Source organism: Alexandromys fortis, unplaced genomic scaffold, assembly GCF_014885135.2.
Source record: "Alexandromys fortis isolate MF-2015 unplaced genomic scaffold, M_Fortis_MF-2015_v1.1 scaffold_27, whole genome shotgun sequence".
Lineage (NCBI taxonomy): Eukaryota > Metazoa > Chordata > Mammalia > Rodentia > Cricetidae > Alexandromys > Alexandromys fortis.
In genome coordinates this window covers 9950628-9971151 of record NW_026067952.1, presented here as the reverse complement: position 1 = coordinate 9971151, position 20524 = coordinate 9950628, and the positions used below count along the sequence as shown (strand labels likewise).

Genomic DNA, 20524 nt, shown 5'->3' with positions numbered 1-20524 from the left:
CATCAATTGTCTGTGTTTTTTTGTTTGTTTGTTTGGGGTTTTTTTTTAATTGTCTGTGTTTTTGTTGATGTAGCCAACTTCCCTTGGTTGAAGTTTTCCTTCTAGTATTTTGTGTAGGGCTGGGTTTATGGCTAGATATTGGTTAAATCTGGTTTTGTCATGGAATATCTTTTGTCCTTCTATGGTGATTGAAAGTTTTGCTGGATATAGTAGTCTGGGCTAGCATCCATGTTCTCTTAATATCTGCATAATACTTGACCATGACCTTCTGACTTTCATTGTCTCCAATAAAAAGTCAGGTGTAATTCTGATAGGTCTGCCTTTATATGTTGCTTGGCCTTTTTCCTTTGCAGCTCTTAATATTCTTTCTTTACTCTGTATGTTTAGTGTTTTGATTATTATGTGGCGAGGGGACTTTTTTTTTTTTTGATCCAGTCTATTTGGTGTTCTGTAAGCTTCTTTTATCTTCATAGGCATATTTTTTTTTAGATTGGGAAACTTTTCTTCTATGATTTTGTTAAATATATTTTCTGTGCTTTTGAATTGAACTTCTCCTTCCTCTATACCTATTATTCTTAGGTTTGGCCTTTTCATGGTGACTCACATTTTGTATTAAGCTTCTGTTAGATTTAATGTTTTATTTGACTGACGAGTCTATTTCCTCTATTGTATCTTCAGTGCTTGAGATTCTCTCTTCCATCTCTTGTATTCTGCTGTTCATGCTTGCATTTGTGGTTCCTGATCATTTTCTCATGATTTTTGTTTTTATAATTTCCCTCGGCTTGTGTTTTCTTTATTGTCTCTATTTCAGTTTTCAAGACTTGAATAGTTTCTTTCATATGTTTGACTTCTTTTTCTTGGTTTTCTTTAAGGGATTTGCTGTTGTCTTCCAATTTTTTGTTTGTCTTTTCCTCCATTTCTTTGAGGGAATTTCTCATATTTTTTTTAGGTCATTTTCTTTTGCTTCATCTATAATTGGTTGTTCAAGCCTTTTTTTTTTTTTTGGTTTTTCGAGACAGGGTTTCTCTGTAGCTTTGGTGCCTGTCCCGGAACTAGCCCTTGTAGACCAGGCTGGCCTCGAACTCACAGAGATCCGCCTGCCTCTGCCTCCCGAGTGCTGGGATTAAAGGCGTGCACCACCACTGCCCGGCTTGATTGTTCAAGTCTTGCTATTGTAGCTTCCTTAGGTTTTACTGGTGTTGTGTTGCTCTTTGTGGTATTGTGTGTGTTCTTACCCTTTCTACTCATCTTTTCCTCTAATAGGTGTATTTGGGGCTGTCGGTGATTCTGTTGATTAATCTTCTAAGTGTCAGTGAATCCAAGGCTCAGATTGTTGTTCCTCGTGGTACAGTCTGTGCCACAGTTCTAGTTACCCCTTTGGTCACTCCATGTTTCTGGAGGTTGCTTAGTGCTCCCGGGATTTACTCCACTCCCTTGGAGTTTGCTGTCTCAGGCCTGTTCTAGCCTAGGTTGTCAGTTTTGCCCTGTTTCTGTAAATCCTAGTCTGGATCTGCTCCTGCAGAGGTCCCTGGCTTGGAGTTGGTCCTGTAAAGGCTCCGGTCTACTCCCTCAGAGTTCCCAGGCTTGAGTGTGCCCAGGCCCACAGAGGATCTGGCTCAGGCTTACTCCCTCCGATGTCCCAGATTCAGGCTCAGACCCAGAGAGGTTTCTGATTTCTGCCTATTGCGTTTGATGTACCAGACAAACGCCAAGACCCACAGAGGTCCTGGCTCAAGCCTACTCCCTCTGAGGTCCCAGACTCATATCTGGACCATCAGAGATATCTGGTTCCTGCCTACTCCCTCAGTGGTTTCAGATTCATGCCCAGGCCCCCAGGGGACCTGGCTCAGGCCTAGTTCCTCAGAAGTCCTAGGCTCAGGCCCAGACCCACAGGGGTCCTGGCTTAGGTCTACTCCCTTGAAGGTCCCAGATTCACATCCCTACCCTCCAGGTGTGTCTGGCTCTGACTCACTCGCTCAGCAGTTGCTCTCCTGTACCTGTTCTTGTGGAGTTCCCTGTCTCAGGTCTGCTCTGGCCCAGGTGGCTGGCTCAGTTCCAGTCTGCCAATGTCCCTGAAGGGGATCCGCTCCTGCTCCCGCTCCCATGGAGCTTGCTTCTTCAGGCCCACTCCGGCTCAGGTCCTTCTGCTTTATTTTAAATCCAAGAGAAAGAAAGGAGGAGCGAAGGGAAACGAAGGGGCACATGTGTAGACAGAAGGGAGAGGAGGCTAGCTATCCGACTCTGTCCACCAGGCTCGGCAGCACTGATTTGTAATTGTTTTCAAACCATCGATTGCTCTCAAAAGGCAACGAGCAGCTGACCTGGGGAAGAGAGGGCATCTTAAGGCAAAAAGTGAGTTACCTCTGGGTGACTAGTCTGGCTTGACACCGTGTGCGGCAGCTGGGTAAGGGTGCCTATGGCAGGCAGAGAGAATATACTTTTGATGGTAAGACCAAGCAAGTCTTCTCGGTCTTCAGAGCCAAACAACAGGTACATATCTTGGTAACTAGGGAGACAGTTTGGGAAGAATCTGATGTTAAACTGATACCTCGGCTCTAAAAGTAATCAAGAGGAAAGGCAAACTGGCTGGTGTAACATTCTGATGGATCTCACAAAAGCTTGGAGGAAGAGTGTATCACCCAGTCCTACCCCGGTCCCTGGTGCACAATCCTTCCAGGCTCTTCTCCAGCTTAGCCATAAAGGGAACCCTACAGCACTCTGAGGCAGCAACTCACAATTTCCCCATGTGTGCTCTGCTGAATGTAAAATGAGAGAGTTAAGGCTTTAACTACAGGCTGTCTCAGAAATGTTAACTAGCATAGCTGCCAAGGTACAAGTCTCCAAGAGATGCAAACATCAGGACCTCAGACCTTACATAAAGCATATATAAGAATCACTTTCCATTGAAGATACTTTGGACGGAGCTAAACTCCCAAGGTCTCTGAGATGTGGGTGGCAGCATCCATGACGTTCTAGTTTGTTTTCAATTGTGATAAAACACTGACCAAAAGCAACTTGGGGAAGAAAAAAATTGTTTCATCTCACAGGTTACAGCCCATTATCTAGGGAGGCTAAGACAGGGATCCAAGCAGAACCTGGAGTCAGAAACTGAGGCAGAGATCAGGGAGAAATGCTGTGTACTGGCTTGCAACCAGCACAGTCTGCTACTTCTCTCACCTACCCAAAAATGGCACCTCTCACAATGAGCTGGGCCTGCCTATATCAATTACCAATTAAGAAAACACCTCATAGATAGGGTTACAGGGTTCCTTCTTCCCACGTATGTCAAGCTGACAACTGCTTGTCAAGTCAAGATTTTTATTGCTGTGAAGAGACACCATGGCACCTCTTATAAAGAAAATATTTAATTGGGGTGGCTCCTCCACAGCTTCAGAGGTTCAGTCCATTATCAGCAGACAGGAGCAGGGTGACATACAGCAGACAGGAGCTGAGAGGGCCACACCTGTGGGCAACAGGACGCCAGCTGAAAGTCACACTGAGGGAAGCTTGAATAAAAGAGGCCTCAGAGCCCACCCTCACAGTGACACAGTTCCTCCAACAAGGCTACACCTCCTAATACTGCCACTCCCTTTGGGGGCCATTTTCCTTCAAACCACCACAACAATCAGGATTATCCATCACACATGATATTAAAGTTTTCACAAAAGAATATGGAGTTAGATTTCCTGTATTGTGATAATTTGAATATAACTGGCCCCCATAAGCTCACAGGGAGTGGCACTTTTAGGAGGTGAAGCCTTGTTGGAGGAATTGTGTCACTGTGGGGGTGGGCTTTGAGGCCTCCTATGCTCAAGATACCCAGTGTCTCAGTTCCCTTCCTGTTGCCTGTGAGTCAACATGTAAGAGCTCTCAGCTCCTTCTCCAGCACCATGTCTGCCTGCTGCCTTGCTCTCTGCCATGACAATAACGGACTGGACCTCTGAACTGTAAGTGAGCCATCACAGTTGAATGTTTTCCTGAAGAAGAGTTGCAGTGATCATGGTGTCTCTTCACAGCAATAAAAAAACTGTCTCGAAAAACCAAAAAAAAAAAAAAAAAAAAACCTTAAGATACCATATAAATAGTTTTCAAAAGTTAGATATATGGGGCATTTAAAAAATTTCGGGTATTTATTTAGTGCTGGAGCAGTCAGAGATAAGCAATTGCTACAGCTCCTGTGTGGAAGTCAGAGAAAAATCTGTGGGAGCCGGCTTTCTCCTGCTACTATGTGGGTTCCAAGGACCAACATCAGGTCATGATCCTTGGTGGCAAGTACCTGTACTCTCTGAGCCATCTTGCTAGCCCTAAATATGGAACACTTTAATAAGCTCTAACAGTGTATGCCCCTGACTGAGAAACTAGGATGCACGTCTGAGGTGCATGTGGGCATCACCTGAAGTCAGTGATGGTGACAAAGAGCTCCTGGCGCACCATGCTGGATAGACAGTCCAGAGGCTCCTTTTGGAGCAGCACCTGCAGAGAGAAGGAAAGTGCTTCATCCATCTGAGAACATAGCAGCTCACAAGGCCAGTCACCAGAGATGTGAATGGCATGTCCAAATAACAGGAGGCTGGACAGGAGGACTCCAGGACAGCAGAAGGACAGTGGAAGAGCTAATTTCTTCTCAGGAACCAGGCTCCAACTGTCCCTTGGCCTCTTACTACATGTTTGCGCTGACTCATGTTAGTGAGCCTCCCTGTGCCTCAGTTTCCTCACTTATAGAATGGTACTTATGTCACGGGTTGTTAAGTGAGAGCCCTGATAATTGTGTCAGTTGTTCATTGCCGTTATTACCAGTGATCATTTCTAGTTTAGGTATTCTAGCTCCTCCACTAAACCAGGATCTCCAGGGTCAGGGTCATGCTGGCTGGTTTTACCTGTCAACTTGGCACAGCCTAGAACATCTGAGAAGGAATCTCCACAGAGGGATTGCTTCGATCAGCATGGCTTTCGGGTGTGTCTGTGAGGGATCCTCTGGACTGTTAATTAACCCTGTGGGGCAGTATCAGGCCTCAAGCTGTGAGTCCTGGGCTATGTAAGAGTGAAGAGGGTTGGTGAAAAGCAGACAAGCAGGCAGCATGGTGCATCCACCCATTTTCTGTCTGTCCTTCCTTCCTTCCGTTTTCTGTTTTTTAGTTTTTCAAGACAGGGTTTCTCTAGTAACCCTGGCTGTCCTGGAACTTGCTCTTGTAGACCAGGCTGGCCTCTAACCCATAGAGATCTGCCTGCTTCTGCCTCTGCTGGGATTAAAATGTGCACCACCACCACCCAGTTCACTCTCTTTTCTTGACTGAGGATGTGATATGTCTGACAGCTTGAGTTCCTGCCCACACTCCCCTCCATCATGGACTGTAACCTAGGACCCCTTCCTCCCCAAGTTGCTTGAGATGAAGTTCTTTATTACAATCACAGAAAGGAAACTAGAAACAGAGCTAATGCCCTGACGGTTTGTCCTGAAGAAGGAACAACTTTCCAGCTTACAAATTGGCAGGAGAGCTGTGCTGGAAGCCCTGCAAGGCGATGGGCAGGAGACTCCTCCAGAACCATGTCCGCTTATAAAGCCCTTCTATTCTGTTCATCTGTGACAATTCCCGTACCCACAGTAACTTGTGTCTCCAGATTCTTGTCTTTCCAGCCCTGTGGACCCCCATTTATGGCCTCCAGGAAACATGCTTATCTATCCTTTACCTAATATTTCTTAACCAAGTACTCACTGGTTGCCCCAGCATCAACTGTGTACCTGCAACAGGAAGCTTCTCAATACCTTTCTCCACCGCCTTTCTACCCCACTACCACCCCAGCCTGGAAACACAAAGCAGGCTGACTTTTAGAGAGACCTCCTATGTGGTCTTACAGACACAGGAGAGCAGCGGGGTCAGAGGGCCCCCAGCTCTGCCATCAGCCATCCAGAGGCCCCTGGTCTGGTATTCAGTTTCCCCATGCTTTGTTCCCTTGGCTATAGAGGATCTGGAGTGGCTCTAGGAAGCTCGCCCAAGGAAATACTGTGGGCACAACCCGACTGTGAATGTGGAGAAACCTCACGGGATTGTTCACCATTTCATAGGAACTGCCCTGGCCTATAGGAACAAGCATTTCAGGGCCACATTTCTGCTGTGTCGTTTGGTCCCACAGGCGGCAGGTCAATTATTCAGGAGAAACATCAAGGTCAATTATATTCCTTCAAGAACCTGGAATTGGGACCTCTTGGACATTTTTTTTTTCTGGAAAGTCATCAACTTACACATTTTATGTGGGATGTCCTTCTGTATATGTGTTACTTTTATTTGTTAATGAATAAAGCTGCTTTGGCCTAAAGCAGAGCAGATTATAGCCAGGCTGGAAGAGATATATAGAGAGAGTAGACAGAGTCAAAGAGATGCCATGTAGCTGCCAAAGGAGACAGATGCCAGAACCTTGCCCAGTAAGCCACAACCTTGGGTGAAACACAGATTAATAGAAATGGGTTAAATGAAAATGTAAGAGCTAGCTAGAAATATGCCTGAGTCACTGACCAAACAGTGTTGTAATTAATATAGCTTCTGTGTGATTATTCAGGAAACATAATCTGAACAAGCGTTGTAAGAAGGCTGCTAGTTCATTTCCCTACCGTCCGCAGCTCAGGCACGAAACAATCAGAAACCATCTTATTTGCAACACTGTTTGGCCAATAGCTTAAGCGTATTTCTAGCTAACTCATATCTTAAATTAACCCATCTCCATTAATCTGTGTATTGCCACGAGGCAGTGGCTTACCAGGTAAAGTTCCCAACATTTGTCTCTGGTGGGACTACACAGCTTCTCTCTTAAAGAAGCCATGGAGCCACTGCCAGAGACAGACATGCTGAAACCTTGCCAGTAGACCACAAGCCTCATGGTGAAATATAAAATACTGGAAATGGGTTAAATTAATATGTAAGAGTTAGCCAATAAGAATCTAGAGCTAATAGGTTAAGCAGTGATTTAATTAATATTTTCTGTGTGGTTATTTTGGGTCTGAGCTGCAAAGCGGCCAAAACAAACAAGTGACTTCCTCCAACAACTAAGCAGTCTCCTACAGAATAGAGCCCAATGTGGGGCTAAACCCATTTCAAGTCTGGGTGATTGTATTAGAAGGAAGCTAACTGAGAGCATGTCTGCTGCTCAGCACCCCAGCCTGGGAAGGGGGCTGGATTGGGTCTGCTAGGCATGCACAGGCAGGAACGCATGGTGGATTCCTACCACAATACATGGAGATATTTCCAGGCTGTGCAGCATGTTGCATGGCAGATTTAGCTTTTATTCGGACTAAAAAGGTTTATGTGCTGCACGGTGCTTTCCAAAGTTGAGGAGGAGAGTATGGTTCCCACCCAGCAGTCCCAGAGCTGGCGGCAAATGTACTTCCACCATGTTGGATGGGGTGGAACAATCAGGCAGGGCTGCGGAGTTGGTCCTAGCCACACCCACTTAGCTTTTTTTTTTTAAGTGCTCCCGGTCAGAAAACGATTACAGATGCATAATAAAAAAGATTCAGATGAAAAAGACCTCTGAATTGGTAATACTATTGGATAAATGTATATAGGTTTGGGAGAGAGAAGAAAGAGTATAGACAGTTATAAAAAGAAATAGTTTTAAAAATAAACGAAGTCTTTAAAGTGACAGTAAAAGCAAAATAAAAGAGTACAGATAGGGGCTGGAGAGATGGCTCAGAGGTTAAGAGCACTGACTGCTCTTCCAGAGGTCCTGAGTTCAATTCCCAGCAACCACATGGTGGCTCACAACCATCTGTAATGATACCTGGTGCCCTCTTCTGGCCTGCAGGTGTACCTGCAGGCAGAACGCTGTATACATAATTAATAAAATAAATCTTTAAAAAAAAAAGAGTACAGATAGTCATAGATTAAAGGAGGAAAGAAAAATAAGCCACAAAAAGATGGGAAATACACAGAGAGTCTGGATTATGTATATTATTGAAACCTCGGAGCCACATGAGAACTTGATCCTCTGGAAATTGTTAAGCCCTCCTTAGACTCTACCTCAGCATCTTTTTGTTGTTTATTTTTTTATTTCATGTGTCTGAGTATTTTGCCTACATGTGTCTCTAGACCATATACATGCAGTACCAGAAGAGGCCAGAGGAGGGCATCGGAGCCCCTGGAACTGGAGTTACAGGTGGTTGTGAGCTGCCTGAGGTAGGTACTGAGAACTGAACTCTGGTCTTCTGGAAGACAGCAAGTGCTCTTAACCATTGAGTCATCTCTCCAGACCCTCAACATCCTTTTGTTTTGTTTTGTTTCTGTTGTTTTTATGAACTTCAGTGAGCCAGAGTTAATTTTGTTGCTCACCTCCAGAAAAAATATTAACCAGTCTTAATAAAAATAACAGTTTGGGGGAGGTAATGATCAAAATAAGCGTGCTCAAAAACTATTTTTAAAATGAGGGGGATAAAAGGAATCACCCCTGGGTCTGCATGATGGGGTCAAAAGATTTGTTGAGCTCTGGTGAGAAACTAAACAGGAAATAGTACTGTGGTAACAAAGGAAGACATTCTCTGGGTAGAGACATGAGGAAGGGAGGAACAGATTTGAAGAAATAAGTGCCTTGAATCTGCCAGATGTGGTGGGAAACCAAGGCAGTTGGGTCTCTGTGAGTTCCAGATCAGCCTGGTCAACATAGGAACAAACGAACAAAGTTATGCTGGAATTGAGTCTTTGCCAGTTGATCCTCAGATTATACTTATCATGGAAATATTGCAAAAAAAAAATGAAATAGTATCATTTAAAAAAGAAAAGTTTTAAAAATGAGTTCATCTCAAAGATCTTAAAGTCAGGCAGAGATTTAGGCATCTAAGGGACTTACTGATTTGGCAAGTAGACAGGGTTGTAAAGGACCTGGATACAGAAGGATGGAGACCTTTGGAGGTAGCCAAAGAGAATGAAGAGGCACCTGGAGCACTAGAATTCAGTTACGGCAGGTCTTCCATTTATTTATTTATTTACTTACTTACTTACTTATTTTGGCTTTGCAAGACACAGTTCCTCTGTAGCTTTGAAACTACAGAGAACTCGCTTTGCAAACCAGGGTAGCCTCAAACTCACAGAGATTCACCTGTTGTCTCTGTCTCCCAGGTGTTGAGACTAAAGGCGTGTGCCACCACCGCCCAGCTTTTTTTTTTTTTTTTTTTTTGGTTTATACAACACGTCTCTTTGATTAATTTGTGTGCATGTATGAGAGTCGGCAAAGTATACATCCCCTCACGCTCCTGAGTAAGCCATTATTTAGACAACTTTTCATTTACCCACTTATCTGGGTCATTTCTGGGGTTTTGTTCTTCCATGAAGTGCTGTGGATAGTCCTTCTGTACACTATGAAGATGTGTTGCTCCCATTGTTAATAAAAGCTGATTAGCAATGACTAGAAAGAACTGTTGGGGCAGGGAGAATACGGGGGAAAAGGACGGAGTCAGAGAAGACACCATGAGATGTAGCAGAACCAGCAGGCTGGAAAATACATACATAAAGTACTCGAGTCTTGGGGCAGCACATAGAGTATTAGAAATGGGTAAGTTGTAAGAGCTAGTTAAAAACAAGCATTTATAATTAATAAGTCTCTGTGTGGTTATTTGGGGGAGCTACTGGTGGAACACAGCTGACCAGTGGTGTAGGTAGAAGACTAAACCTACATTAAAGAATGTTCATAACATTTGTGTGCACATCTTCACAGAAGTACTGATTATGTGGTAGGTATATTTGCCATTTTTAGGAAACTACCCAACTGTTCTCCACATTGGTTTACCATTTTACCTTCTTACCAACAGTGGGCTAAGACTTTGGTTCCTCTGTACCTTCACCAGTACCTGGTATTGTCTTCTTTTATTCTAGCCAGTTTATTGGTATTCAGTTGACTCTTACTGTATTTTCAACTTATTTTTCTCTAAACACAGTGATGGAACACCCTTCACGGCTTATATAGAAACCTTCTTTGTAAAACTGTCATAGAGATTTGTTTGCCTTCCTTCACACATTTTGCTTTGGTTTCATTGACTTTTTGCTTAATGCAAGACCCATGCATTAGTGTGCATCAAGAAAGGTGAATTAATGCCTTTAGCTGTTGTATTCGGCATGCTAATTTTATGTCAATATGTCACAAAGTAGTTATTTTGAAAGAGAGAACCTCAGCTGAGAAAAATTCCCTCACTAGATTGGCCCATGGGATAGTCTGTGTGATATTTTCTTGATTAATAATTGATGTGGGAGGGCCTAATTTCCTATGGGTGGTGTCATTCCTCGGCTGGTTGTCCTATCAAAGCAGGCCGAGCAAACCACAAAGAACAAGCCATAAGCAGCACTCCCCCATGATCTTGGCATGACTTTCCTCAGTGATGGACAGTTATCTGGAGGTATAAATGAAATAAGCCCTTTCCTCCCCAAGTTGCGTTTTGTCATAGTGTTCTCTGACACCAATTGAAACCCTGAGTTATACAGCCATGCATTAATGTGGGTCAAGAAAAGTTATCAATGCCCTCAAGTTCTTTCTCTGCAACAACTCCAGCCTTTTCCTCCTCATAAGTTGTCACAGAACTGCTTCTTCTGCTGTGCACCTGTCCTCTTGGTGTTGGAAGAATGCTCTTTTAACCTTTGTACACACGGCTGCTGTAACTAAGGAAATTCAACTACCCATGTAATTTTCTCATAGATACTAGCTATCTTAAACTTTTGTAGACAAAGCCCCTTCTTAGCCCCTATTTTGATAGACACCAGATATGGGCCAGTTAGTATATCTGCTTGCAGAGAATGGATTTGTGATGTGGGATTCCCTCTGTATGCTTTGAATATGTTTTTATTAACATTGGTTATTAAAGAAGCTGTTTCAGTCCATGGCTTAGTAGGAAATCCGAACAGAGATACAGAGAGAAAGTAGGCAGAGTTGAGGAGATGCCATGTAACTGCCAAAAGAGAAAGACACCATTCACCAGTCAGAACCTAACTGGTAGGCCATAACCTTGTGACACTACACAGATTAATAGAAATGGGTTAATTTAAGATGTAAGAGTTAGCTAGAAATATGCCTGAGCTATTGGCCAAACAGTATTCTAATTAATATAATTTCTGTATTATTATTCAGATATGGGCAACCAGGAAATGAATGAGCAGCCACTGTTTACAAATAGCACACCAACATGGGGCAACTACATTCACATAAAAACTGAGAGAGCTTAGGAATAAATTCTAGACATGAAAAAAACAGTTAAGTACAGCTTCTTGGTAACCACTTTTTTTTTTTTCAGATAGACTCTGCTTGCTAGCTGGAAGCAGAGGCATGGGTCCTTTAAGAGAAGTCTTCCTGACTAAGTGTTAGCAGCAAAACATTGCATGGTTTCTTTAAGATCCAGCCTCCTAGTTCATGCTAGCAGAACAAACTCTGGCTCTTTTGGGAGTTCCTGCATTTAAATGGGGTCTGTGAGCAGCCTGTTACAAATTGCTTAATGGCAAACATAGACCTGCTGTGTCCCTGGAACTGGGATGGTGTGCATGGCTCGCAGAGGTGGTGAACTTACCTCCGCCATGTTGGACAGGGTGAAACAAATGGGTAGGGCTACAGAATTGGTTATAGCCATGCCCGCTTAGCATTTAAAAAAAAAAAGCACTCCTGGTCAGAAATGCTTACAAATACACAATAAAAGCAGATTTAGATGAATCTGAATTACCACAGGAATCTCTGCCAAACCCACAGTACTTACACTTAGGAGATGCACTATTTCTGCCACGTGGCGGTGAACAAAAGATTCTGTAGTTTCATCATAATTTAAAGTTTGGCTCAGAGCAGACAAAGATCTTAGAAACTTCAACTTTTCAGGTTCACCCTGAATTTGTGGGGAAATGATAAAAAATACAATTATACATTATCTTATTTGATAAATGTACAATGTTTTTACAAAGTTTTTTGGATGTTTTTAAGCATTTTATTCAATCCAGGATCAGTCTCTTAACTATAAGGAATGCACAAAGTACAGGAGGATCCAATGCACTTCTTTATCCACAAAATTTGCTGGGGACCACAGCACACCCTCTGTTGCAGCACTAAGTGCTCTAGGCTCTCCCCACCTTCAGGCTTTACCACACTGTCCACCTACCCTCTATCATGTTACCAGATTAAGATTCCTAAAAATGACCCTGAATCTGATACCTCCAGTTCTTCTAATGCCATTAAAGAGTCACCATTTTGCTGTGGGATAATGCTTTTGTATACTGTAAAGATTTGTCACTTGTATTGGTTTAATAAAATGCAGATTGGCCAGTAGCCAGGCAGGAAGCATAAGCAGGGCAACCAGACTAAGAGAATTCTGGGAAAAGGCTAGATGCAATCACCACCCAGATACAGAGAAAGCGAGATGAGAATGCTGCACTGAGAAATGGTACCAAGCCATGTGGCTAAACACAGACAAGAATTTGAGGTTAATTTAAGTTATAAGAGCTAGTTAATAATAAGCCTGCACTAATAGGCCAAACAGTTTATAACTAACAAAAGTCTCTGTGTGTGTTTTTTGGGACTGAATGACTATGGAACCAGATGGGACAGAAACTTCTGTCTACACCATTTCAAGTTCTTAAGGCTTCCTTTAAAAATGCAAGTTCTGATTTGGATAATATCTTTTCATATTGACATTTTGTTTTTCTGATCAGAGAAGTAATAACTACTTATTGTAGAAATTCTGAAATAAAGCACAAAGAGGAAAGTACAGATGAACATTTCTTCCAGTCTTTCCCCTAGGAACAGATGGTATAAATTCACACAATTCCCTAGAGAGCAAGGAGTCATTTTATGACATCCACCTGCCCTGAGTGCTGGAATTACAACAGTGCTCCATCCTGGATTTCTTGCTCTCATTTTTTTTTTTTTGTTTTTTTCTTTTTTGACCCTGTACATTTATTTTCTCAAATGTTAATTGATCAGGTAACTCCTAATCTACAGTTGTTCAATAGCACCCAAGGAGATCAAGGCCCTTCCCAATCTGATCTAGTTGACCTCATCAAATCATGTCTTGCCTTGACCTGAGGCAGTCACAGCTATGGTCAATTAACTTCCTTGATGTGTTTTCTTGCTTCTGGGGTTGTATGCCTCCTGCCTTCTCTACATTTCTTGCTAGAACTGCATGTATTTTAAGAGTTGGACTGTCCTTTTAGTCATGAAGCAGAGTTGTCAGCCCTTCCTAGGTGCAGACACAGCTGTCACAGCATCTGAGGTAATCTCATACAATTACTGAAATGGGCTTTCTTTTGTTTTAATTCACTGAAGCAATCCAAACTCTTTATTAAACAAAGAAATTTTTTTTACAAAACCTTGTGATAGTAAACACAAAGAATAGCTCCAAATTTTGAAAATAAAAATTTTCACATCAAAAGTGAAGACCAACCAGCTGACTTCTGGTGCTTTGTTGTTATTGCATTAGCATTATACATAGAATGCTATACTAAGTCCTTCCCTACTGCTTTCTGTGCATCTCTCTATCATCTTACAGTCACCCTATGACTCTCTACAATTACTTTCTGTCAACTAGTTGCTAACTCGGTCTCTTGGCCCAGGGATGATTTTATTTAATTGGTGCAAACACAAACTTAGAGTTCACACTAAGTAGGGTGTAGAGAATATTCCACACACTAGGCCAAGCAAATTACTCCACATTAGGATGGGAGATATTAAGTTCAGTGGTAATGGAGAAAGTAAAGTGTCTGCCCCAGCATCCACATAAAAAGCTAGGAGTGTGTGGTCTGCCAGACTAGCCTAATCAGAGAGCCTCCGATCCCAGGGAGAGACCCTATCCCAGTAAAAACTCCTGAACAAAAGCCTCTGGCCTCTACATGCATGTGCACCCAACATGCATCCCAGTACACACACCCACACACAAAGACGCATAGGTAAAACAAGTGGGTAAACTTTATTGTCAATTTGACTGGTAAAAATTAAAAGCAAACCAAATTATACTGATTTTGGACAGTTGTAAGTAACTAGCATCTGATACTCGTCTGTGCCCATATAAATGTACTTTACTTTTTGGTTGTGAACCTAGCCTTTAACAGCTGAGCTGTCTCTCTAGCCTACAAATAGGCCTTATATTAGTGGTTCTCAACTTTCCTAATGCTGTGACCCTTTAATGTAGTTCATATTGTGATGACCCCCAACCATAAGATTATTCTATTGTTAACTTTATATTTGTAGTGAATTGTAATGTAAATATCTGATATGCAGAATATTTAACATTTAATCTTCAGAGGGGTCGTGACCCACAGGGTGAGAACCACAGCTTTATATGCTGGGTAAACAATTTAGCAGAATCTAACGAAAGCACTTACAAGCCAGGCATGATGGTGCACACCTTTAATCCCAGCACTCGGGAGACTTAGGTGATGTGGGATTCCCCTCTTTATGCTGTAAATTTTTATTGGTTAATAAAGAATCTGTCTTGGGCCTGGAAGTGCAGAATAGAGGTAGGCAGGGAAAACTAAACTGAATGCTGGGAGAAAGAAGGCAGAGTCAGGGAGAAGCCATGTAGCCCCGCTGGAGACAGATGCCAGAACTTTACCTAGTAAGCCACAGCCACGTAGTGATACACAGATTAATGGAGATGGGCTAGTTTAGGATTTAACAGTTAGCCAGAAATATGCTTAGCTATTGGCCAAACAGTATTGCAAATAATGTGGTTTCTGTGTGATTATTTTGGGACTGAGCAGACGGAAACTAACTAGTAGCCTCCTACAACACTGACGTAGTCAGATATCTGTGAGTTTGAGGCCAGTCTTGTCTACAAAGCTAGTTCCAGAACAGCCAAGGCTGTTTTACAGAGAAACCCATCTTGAAAAAAACAAATACACACACACACACACACACACACACAGAGTTTGTTTTTAAGTTAAAGACAAAAATTCTTGGGAAGCAGAAGCAAGCAGACCTGTAGTCTATCCAGTGAGTATCCAGTGAGTTCCAGGACAGCCAGGACTAGGCAGAGACCCTAGTAGTCTCACTCTAGTTTTCAAGGTCAAGCAATGTCTGCCCCTGCTGAGGTATTTACCTATCTGTACCACTGTCCCCATTTATCACCATGGGTTAAATGTGTGAGGCTTGAGTTCCTCAAGCATGCTGTGTTCTTTTTGACTACTTCTACCATAATTCCATTTCCCCAATTCTAACTCTTCCTTTTTCCTTTTATCCTTCAGCTCTGAGCTCAAAGGAAACATTCTCAGAGCCTTCCCTCCCCTCACACCAGGTAAGTTTTCTTACACTCTCACAGGGTGCATGACTGGCTCTCCTCAAAAATGGAACATTGTATACCCAGGAAACTGGCCAGAGCAGATCTAAAGCTACTCACCTAGAACACCTCTAATTATATTCATTTGAGGGACAGAATATGGTAATAGTGGTTATCTCAAGGGAGTGGGGTTAGAGAAGATTAACCTTTAACTTTTAGCAAGCCTTAATCTTTATTTTATTTATTATAAATATAAATAATATATAAATTCAATAATTTGTAAATAAAAATTACAAAGGGAAATACATTTTATAATCAATAAAGTATTTATGTATATAATAATGAGTTATGTTCAGAATTTTTTTATTATAAAGAATACATTGGATTGCTCATCAAGACTGCCATGCGTACCTTTAGCTCACCACGTAAAACCTCCTGGATGGACTGGACCAGTGTCTCAACACTGGCCTCATTGAAGGGTGCCTGGAAAGTCAGGGATCCAAGGCTATCTGGAGGGGGCACCTGAGTGAGTCCAGAGATGTCAGAGATGTTCAGATCTAATACAAAAGAAAGATGCTGGTGACCCCTCTGGTGTAAAGTGGTGGTGCTTAGTGGTGCAAAGCCCTGGCTGGGGCACACAGCTTCTCCTGCCTGCTTGGCAAAGACTCCCACCCAACTCTCACTTTTTTTCTCAGATGCAAAACCTGTGTTCTTAGAGCCTTGGAGTCATAAGGATCTTTAGGCCTGGGCAGTAACAAAACGGTGAATATGATAACCTTAAAATTAACTCTGAATGCCTTTGCCGACTGTTGACTTGTGCTCCTAGAATTTTCTCCAAAAGTCTGAATTTGAATAAATATTTGAAGTTTTTCAGACCAGTATGTTCTTAGGTCACAATGATCCCACATGTTTTATCAGGAAGATAATTTCTAAAAATCCTTGCATCGTAATTCAGAGCACCAAATGGGTGAAAACATTAAATGTTTACAATGAACTTTCAACTTGAAACGGGGGGGGGGGGGGGGGGGGGGGTGTCTGCAGGGGAACATGCCTGCCTCTGACTTTTCCAACAACTGTACCAAAAAAGAGAAAAACAAACAACACAAATATCAAGAGAAGCTGCTGTCTCTCAAATATACTGATGAGGAGCTACAGAACAGCTCCCAGAACTACATCAGGTTGCAGCCAGAATGCCTTCAAAGCAGCGAGGTCTTAAAGGAATCTCCAATCTATCTAAAGAAAAATGACGTACACACTCCATTTGAGGCTTNTATAATTTATTTACATATCAATCCCAGTTCCCCCTCTCTCTTTTCCTCCTGCTCCCCCCTACCTTCCCACCACTTCAACCCCATCTGCTCTTCAGAGATGGTAAGGTCTCCCCTTGGAAAAGAACTAAGTCTGTCCTATCACCTGGTTGAGGCAGGACAAACACCCCCACCCCACCCCTCACCCCTGTGCCTAGGCTAAGCATGTTATTATTCCATAGAAAATGAGCTCCAAGCCGGGCGGTGGTGGCACACGCCTTTAATCCCAGCACTCGGGAGGTAGAGGCAGGCAGATCTCTCTGAGTTCCAGGCCAGCCTGGTCCACAAGAGCTAGTTCCAGGACAGGCACCAAAGCTACACAGAGAAACCCTCTAGCTGGGGGTCAGCTGATTCTGTGGGTTTCCCTCTCATGGTCTTGTTCATATTATCATAGCTCCTCCCTCTCTTCAATTGTACTCCTGGAGGTCAGTTTAGTGGTTAGTTGTGGATCTCTGCATGGGCTTCCATCTGTTTCTGGGTGACGGTTCTAGTTTCTCTGAGGTTGTGGACTGTAGGCTGGTTATCCTTTGCTTTATGTTTGATAATCACTTGTGAGTGAGTACATACTATATCTGTCTTTCTGGCTCTGGGTTACCTCACTCAGAATGGTTTTTTTACTAGTTCCAATCATTTGCCTGCAAATTAAAAGATTTCATTTTTTTAAACCATTGAATAATACTCCATTGTGTAAATGTACCATTTATCCATTCTTCAGTTGAGGGGCATCTAGATTGTTTCCAGGTTCTGTCTATAACGAATAATGCTGCTATGAATATAGATGAGCAAATGTCCTTGTGGTTTAAGTGTGCCTCCTCTGTGTATATGACCAAAAGTGGTATTGCTGGGTCTTGAAGTCAACTGATTCTTAATTTTCTAAAAAATTGCCATACTGATTTCCACAGCAGCTGAACAAGTTTGCACTCCCAACAGGGATTGCACACCTTTAATCCCAGTAGTTGGGTGACAGAGGCAGGAGGATCTCAGAGAGTTTGATGACAGCTTGGTCTACAAAGTGAGTTCCAGGACAGCCAGGACTATTATACAGAGAAAAAAACAAAAACAAAAATGTTTTCACTCCCACCAGCAATGGAGGAGTGTTCTCCTTACTCCACATTATCTCCAGCTGTCATTAGTGTTTTTGATCTTAGCCATTTTGATGGGTATAAGATGGGATCTCAGAGTGGTTTTGATTTGTATTTCTCTCATTGCTAAGGATTTTGAGTATTTCCTGAAGTGTCTTTTGGCCATTTGAGATTCTTCTGTTGAGTATTCTCTGCTTAGATCTGTACCCCATTTTTTAACTGGATTATTTGGTAGTTTGATGTCTAGTTTCTTGAGTTCTTCTAATATTTTGGAGATCATCTCTGTCAGATGTAGGGTTGGTGAAGATCTTTTCCCATTCTGTAGTCTGCTCTTTTGTCTTACTGACCATGTCCTTTGCTTTACAGAAGCTTCTCGGTTTCAGGAGGTCCCATTTATTAATTGTTTCTCTCAGTGTCTGTGCTGCTGGGGTTATATTTAGGAAGTGGTCTCCTGTGCCAATGTATTCAAGAGTACTTCACACTTTCTCTTCTATGAGGTTCAATGTGATTGGATTGTTGAGGTCTTTGATCCATTTGGACTTGAGTTTGTGCATGGTGATAGATATGGGTCTATTTATAGCATTCTGCTACATGTCAACATCCAGTTATACAAGAACCATTTGTTAAAGATGTTTTTTTCCATTTTATATTTTTAACTTATTTGTCAAAAATTGGGTGTTCATAAGTGTATGGGTTAATATCAGTGTCTTCGATTCAATTCCATTGGTCTACCTGTCTGTTGATATACCAAGTTGTTTTCATTACTGTAGTTCTATAATAGAGTTTGAAGTCAGGGATGGTTATGCCTCCAGATGTTCCTTTACTATATAGGGTTGTTTTGGCTCTTCTGCAGTTTTTCTTTCCAGATGAAATTTAGTATTGTTCTTTCCAGGCCCATGAAGAATTGTGCTAGGATTTTTTTTTTTTTTTTGATTTTTCGAGACAGGGTTTCTCCGTAGCTTTTTTTCTACTAGCTCTTGTAGACCAGGCTGGCCTCAAACTCACAGAGATCTGCCTGCCTCTGCCTCCTGAGTGCTGGGATTAAAGGCGTGTGCCACTACCGCCTGGCGTGCTAGGATTTTGATGGGTATTGCATTAAATCTGTGGATTGCTTTTGGCAACATTGCCATTTTTATTATGTGAATTATACTTACCCAAGAGCATGGGAGATCTTTCAATTTTCTTGTGTCTTCTTCAATTTCTTTCTTCAAAATTTAAAGTTCTTATCATGCAGGTCTTTCACTTGTTTGGTTAGAGTTACCCCAAGATATTTTATGTTTCTTGTGGTTATTGTAAAGGGTGATGATTTTCTGATTTCTTTCTCAGCCCATTTGTCATCTCTATATAGGAGGGCTACTGATTTTTTTTTAGTTAATCTTATGTCCCGCCCCATTACTGAAGGTGTTTATCAGTTGTAGGAGTTCTCCCCATTAGATTTGATGTTGGCTTGTTAGCTTGCTGTATATTGTCTTTATTAAGTTTAGGAATGTTCCTTGTATCCCTGATCTCTCCAAGACCTTTATCATGAAGGGGTGTTGGATTTTGTCAAAGACTTTTTTGGCATCTAATGAAATGATCATGTGGGGTTTTTTCCTTCCTGTTTGTTTATAAGGTGGATTAAATTGATGGACTTTCACATGCTGAACCATCCCTGAATCTCTGGGATGAAGCCTAATTGATCATTGTTGACGGAAGCTGCTTGTTCATTCCCGGCAACCCAAACCTGAAATAATCACTCAGAATCTATATTATTTGCAATACTGTTTGGCCAATATCTTAAGCATATTGCTAGCTATCTCTTACATCTAGAATTAACCCATTTCCATTATTTTATATTTTACCAAGAGGCTTGTGGCCTTCCAGCAAGGTTCCAACTGGCAGCTCACATCTTTCCCCTCTGGTGGCTACATGGCATCTCCTTGACTCTGCCCTCTTTCTCCCAGCATTCAGCTTAGTCCCCTGCACCAGCTCTACTCTGCCCTATCACAGGCCAAGACAGTTTCTTTATTCATTAACCAATAAAAGCAACACACATATAGAACTTCCCACACCAGATCATGGTAGATGATGTTTTTGAAATGTTCTTGGATTCAGTTTGCTAGAATTTTACTGAGTATTTTTGCAACAATGTTCATGAGGGAGATTGGTCTGTAATTCTCTTTCTTAGTTATGTCTTTGTGTGGTTTGGATATCAGGGTAACTGTAGCCTGATGCCAAAGAGTTTGGCAGTGTTCCTTCTGCTTCTATTGTGTGGAACAATTTGAGAAATATTGGTATTAGCTCTTTGAAATTCTGGTAGAATTCTGCACTGAAACCATCTGGCCCTGGGCTGCTTTTTTTTTTGGGGGGGGGAGACTTTTGAAGACTGTTTCTATTTCCTTATGGGTTATAGGGTCTATTTAATTTAATTTATTTATCTGGTCTTGGTTTAATTTTGGTATGTGATACTCATCCAGAAAATTGTGGATTTCCTTTAAATTTTCCAAAATTTTGTGGAGTACAGGCTTTTGAAGTATGACCTGATGATTCTCTGGATTTCTTCAGTGTCTGTTGTTATGTCCCCTTTTTCACTTCTGATTTTGTTAATTTGGATATTCTTTCTCTGTCTTTTGGTTAGTTTGGATAAACATTTTTCAATCTTGTTGATTTTCTCGAAGAACAACTCTGTGTCTCATTGATCCTTTGTTGTTGTTCTCTTTGTTTTTATTTTATTGATTTTTGGCCCTCAATTTGATTATTTCCTGCCATATACTGCTCCTGGGTGAGTATGCTACTTTTTGTTCTAGAGTTTTCAGGTGTTCTGTTAATTTGCTAGTATGGGATTTCTCCAGCTTCTTTATGTAAGCATTTAGTGCTATAAAGTTTCCTCTTTGCACTGCTTTCATTGTGCCCCACAAGTTTGGGTATGTTGTGCA

General features: G+C 42.0%; 1 protein-coding gene across 1 annotated transcript in view; it reads right to left on the bottom strand.

Moving 5' to 3' along the window:
* The window catches only part of Mroh8 (maestro heat like repeat family member 8), a 52219-nt gene that overhangs the window by 26059 nt on the left and 5636 nt on the right, over positions 1-20524 (bottom strand). Inside the window, exons 3-7 of the mRNA XM_050150992.1 lie at positions 15632-15777; positions 11717-11839; positions 4394-4473; positions 2362-2506; positions 1998-2147 (exon numbers count right to left, since the gene is read on the bottom strand). Of these exons, the coding sequence (XP_050006949.1) occupies positions 1998-2147; positions 2362-2506; positions 4394-4473; positions 11717-11839; positions 15632-15777 (644 nt within the window). The remainder of the gene's footprint in view (positions 1-1997; positions 2148-2361; positions 2507-4393; positions 4474-11716; positions 11840-15631; positions 15778-20524) is intronic.